The following is a 5,000-nucleotide window of genomic DNA, read 5'->3' on the forward strand; positions in this document are numbered from 1 at the left end:
CTACCGACCCTGCGGAGAGTGGTTTGGGCTGGCTATTCATGTAGTTTTCTACCGACCCTGCGGAGAGTGGTTTGGGCTGGCTATTCATGTAGTTTCAGAACCCCAAGGTCTCCAAGTGCACTGTAATCCACTGCTGGGATTGGTGAAATGATCTTACACAGATATAGAATAGCAGTGTACAGTCTGCTGTAAGAGAAAAGATGGTGCCTGCATCGTAAATAGGCGTAAAGCCCGATTTTGGCATTATTATCAACTTTCAATCTGATGTAAAGCTTTTCATTTAGGATATTTTTTATCAATCGTCTTTGAATGTCAGCTATTTATAATGTGTCATACCAAACAAAGGGTTAATGTTCCCTGGCTTATAACCTCTGAACCTGATCAATACTACCCCACTTCCTCTCACAGGAGGGTAACAGGCGACGCCACTTTCCCTCAATATCTACATTTTTAAACATAAACACCTACAACATTAAAACCCGAAGCGCTAACCATTACAGCAAAGTCAAAGACACACAGGTTGGCCAATCCAGTTTAAAATCACACCAGAAACGGTTAGAATATGCAAATATTCTCAGGCTGTCACGATTCGGACAATGTTACTGTTTCTTGAGAGATTTTAAGTTGAGCAAATGGCAAGACCTTGGTCTAACTTTGTCTAAGGCTTGAGGTGGGTTTTATTCTGATGGTCTCTTCCTGTTTTCCAATCATGTTGCATTTGCACTCTAATGTGTATTCTATAAGGCGTCCATGTCCGCCCTTTGTGATCTGACCTCTCTCTTTCTCTTTATTTCCTTCCATTCATCCCTTCCTTCTTCACCTCTCTCCGCGGTGGTTATTGGGGAGTAGAGTAAAGATGCTGGTATCAGGACCTTGGTTATGCTGGACGAGCAAGGAGGTAAGTGTTGGATGTCTTCCGGAAGGGAAACCCAATTGGACGACGTTCCCAGCCTTGTAACTGATGTTTCGCTATGAATAACATAACAGTGCATGTTTTGAAGTAGTTAGCTAGAACGACAGATTCTACCGTATATTTCAACTTGAGTTATTTTCAAGTGCTTTGTACATTGAAATAGACAGATATATGGATGAGTTAGAATAAACTCATATGGTTATCTTTTAGACGTTTATGTAAACAAACAAATGTAGATATTCTTGATGGTTGAATTGTTTCCTGTGGACTTGCTCTTATCCATTACATGCCAGTTCATAACTAAGGTTTTCTCCAACTACCCCCTTTGAAACAATGATTTTCATCTTTTTTAATTTCTGCCCTAATGCATGCTTTATTATGAATTCCACTGCAGGTCAACAATTCGTTTGAAACCTGACGAAGAAACTAACAACTCTTTTTTTTTCCGTTTTCTAACTTTTGGTTTTGTTTGCTAACTGCTTGTTCTTGGTGTGCTAACATATTTTCTTTGGTTCGCTAACTTAATTACCTTAGTTTCACTAACTTATATTCTTTGGTTTTGCTAACATGTTTTCTTTTGATTCGTTAACAGTTTTTCATTCGCTTCGCTAACAGCTTTTCTCTGGTTTCGTACCCCAAAGACGACAAGTATACCTCAAAACATTCTCAGGCCAAACACYGCAACAACCACCCTTTATTTACTATATTTAAGTCTCCATTATACTTCTGTGCCAAAAGTTGAATTGGAGAAGCCCACTTATCCATAATTTGGGTGAATTCTTCCAGTCATGGAGGTTTGTCCCTAAAAGGCCACCAACCGAACAGTAGGCCAACGTGTCAAAGGTGTAGTGATAAAAACCGGTTCTGTCTCAGAGTTGGGGAAGTAAATCAAGGATCGATTTAACGACAAWATTCATTCTCATTCTTCCATGTATTTACACACTAACAATTGAACACACTTTTGTATCATCCCTGGTTAAATGCAGTTTGTGAATGCACTGTATTATGACATGTCATGAACAGACGTAGCCACACAGAAACAAACAGGACAAGTCAACATGYTTAACACATACTGTACTCCACTAAAGGACTACTGTGCTAGCCATATTCCTTAAAGTCTTGTTACTCTATAAAGCAGACGAAGAATGCACACATGATAGTGACCAATAACAAATGTTATATAGAGAAACTAATAACATGGCCTAAACCCTGGTTCAGTTGAACCTTCCCACTGGGCACAGACATCAATTCCACGTTGGTTAAACGTCATTTAATTGAAATGACTTGGAAACAACGTGGATTCAACCAGTGTGTGCGTAGTGGGTTATTGGCATTACCACTGGTTTGTTGTGCTTGGATTGACCAGAGGACATATTTGTCCTGCCGGAAGGCATTAGCCTCAATCTAGCCTTCTGATTGGCTGGTTCGACTGCTGTGATCAGATCCTAATGGGGAAAGCCCACGACCGAGGTCCTTAATTACAGACTCACGGTAATCTGCTCATTCCTTTATCATCCCTCCATATCTCAATCATCCCTCCATATCTTTACCATCTCTCCATATCTTTATCATCCCTCCAAATCTTAATCATCCCTCCATATCTTTACCATCTCTCCATATCTTTATCATCCCTCCATATCTCAATCATCCCTCCATATCTTTATCATCTCTCCATATCTTTATCATCCCTACAAATCTTAATCATCCCTCCATATCTCTGTCATCCCTCCATGTCTTTATCATCCCTCCATATCTCTGTCATCCCTCCATATCTTTATCATCCCTCCATATCTCTGTCATCCCTCCATGTCTTTATCATCCCTTCATAGCTTGTATCATCCCTCCATATCTTTATCATCCTCCATATCTTATCATCCCTCCATATCTGTATCATCCCTCCATATCTTTATCATCCTCCATATCTTTATCATCCTCCATACTGTATCATCCCCTCCATATCTTTATCATCCCTTCCATATCACTATCATCCCTCCATATCTTTCCATCCCTCCATGTCTTTATAATCCTTCATATCTGTATCATCCCTCCATATCTTTTATCATCCCTCATTATCTGTATCATCCTTCCATATCTTTATCATCCTCCATATCAACTATCATCCCTCCATATCTTTACCATCCCTCCATGTCTTTATCATCCCTCCATAATCTCAATCATCCCTCCAATATCTTTATCATCTCCTCCATATCTTTATCATCCCTCCATATTCTGTCATCCCTCATGTCTTTATCATCCCTTCATAGCTGGTATCATCCCTCCATATCTTTATCATCCCTCCATATCACTATCATCCCTCCATATCTTTATCATCCCTCCATATCTCTATCACCCCTCCATATCTATATCATCCCTCTATATCTTTGTCATCCCTCTATATCTCTACCATCCCTCTATATCTCTATCAACCCTCTATATCTCTGTCATCCCTCTATATCTCTGTCAACCCTCTATATCTCTACCATCCCTCTATATCTCTGTCATCCCTCTATATCTATGTCATCCCTCTATATCTCTGTCATCACTCCGTATCTCTATCATCCCTCTATATCTCTGTCATCCCTCTATATCTTTGTCATCCCTCTATCAACTTATCTCTCCCCTTCTGCAATCCATCCAGGGTTACAGGGAAGCGTTTTTAAATCATGAATCTTGTTCTGGAGGCAGCTCTGCAGAGTGGTCACTAGCTGGAACATAAACATCACCCTAACCTTAACCCCACTGCTAACCATAATGCCTAACCCTAACTTTAAATTAAGTCCAAAAAGCACAACAAAATCATGCATTTTTATAATATAGACAATTTTGACTTTGCAGCTGGCACATCTAGTGGAAATCGTGTAGTTCTGCCTCAAGGACAAGACTCATGACAATAAGCGTCAACCTGCTCCAGGGTTGCCTCCACAAAGCCCATTTGGACGGCTCGCTAGTTGCTGAGGTGTCTCTAAGCCTGGCTAGCTGCCCTCTGACCTCCGCTTATTGATGGTGTCGTATTGGAGAAGCCTGAGGCTGATGCAGTGCACAAGGTTTGAATTAATCACAAAGTTAAATAACAAAGAAAATTGGATGGAAAATGTAGGGTCGGGTAATGTTCCACTGGCAAATAAATGTATTATTTCCATTTTACGTTCTTCTTCTCCTCTGTTTAAGTAAAGGTCACATGACTAAGTTGTTGGTACAGTACAAAAGCATGCCAGGGATTTTACAAAGGTGGACAGTGTCAATGGGCTTAGCCTTGACTGTATTCCTGACATTCTCTACTCTACCTTCCAACCTCATCTCACTATAACACATACTGCACGTAATTCCTACGCAGTCTCCTAAACCACGACCCCAGAGTTGTCCATCCCCCCACCTACCTGGGGGGCACCCCTCCCACACCAGGGCTGTGGTCAATTCCATTTTCAATAAATTTACTGCAGATAATTAAATTGAAAATGCATTAATTTAATGACAATTTGATTTAAATAAAAGTGAAATTAAATTAATGAGTAAAAAAATCCTCATAGACAATGTTGTCAATTTTCCATTCATTATGAACTTTCTGCTGAATTGACAATGGAATTTACCCCAACCCAACCCAACCCTGCCCCACACCACATCAATAGGACCCACCCAGCTACCTTCACCAGGTCCAGACCCCACTGCCCATGAACGGCATACAGAATTTCCTAGGGGAAGGATACTGTAGGGTAGAATCGGTAGGATTTCAGATTTGCCCTAAGTTTCCATGAAGCTACAACCATGGCGAACGTTGTGCAGGGTTATATCTTTACATTTTCTATTTAAACCACTAATATTTATTTCACATCATTTCCAACACTAAAAGACTTAAATAAGAAGGTCCCTATCAAACATGAACATTTGACAACAAACATCCACTTCCATCCCAAATAAAAATAGTATGTACATTCAAGTAAATAAATTAAAGTTTCTGTAATACAAATAAATAGGTGCTTTTGTGTACGTAAAATGAAATGAGTATATAAAAATGATGTATGGAAACGGAGTGTCTCAGTCATGACTTGAATCAGTCCCCAGTACTCTGAAGATCCAGCTCATGTTACAC

At 40.0% G+C, this 5,000-nt stretch overlaps 1 protein-coding gene across 1 annotated transcript in view; it reads left to right on the forward strand.

The window, feature by feature from the left end:
- The window catches only part of LOC111973131 (synaptosomal-associated protein 25-A), a 44,716-nt gene that overhangs the window by 19,439 nt on the left and 20,277 nt on the right, over positions 1-5,000 (forward strand). The window contains 1 exon segment of the mRNA XM_070446756.1: positions 850-898. Coding sequence (XP_070302857.1) covers positions 850-898 — 49 coding nt within the window.

The sequence above is a fragment of the Salvelinus sp. IW2-2015 genome, linkage group LG14 (assembly GCF_002910315.2).
Source record: "Salvelinus sp. IW2-2015 linkage group LG14, ASM291031v2, whole genome shotgun sequence".
Taxonomy (NCBI): domain Eukaryota; kingdom Metazoa; phylum Chordata; class Actinopteri; order Salmoniformes; family Salmonidae; genus Salvelinus; species Salvelinus sp. IW2-2015.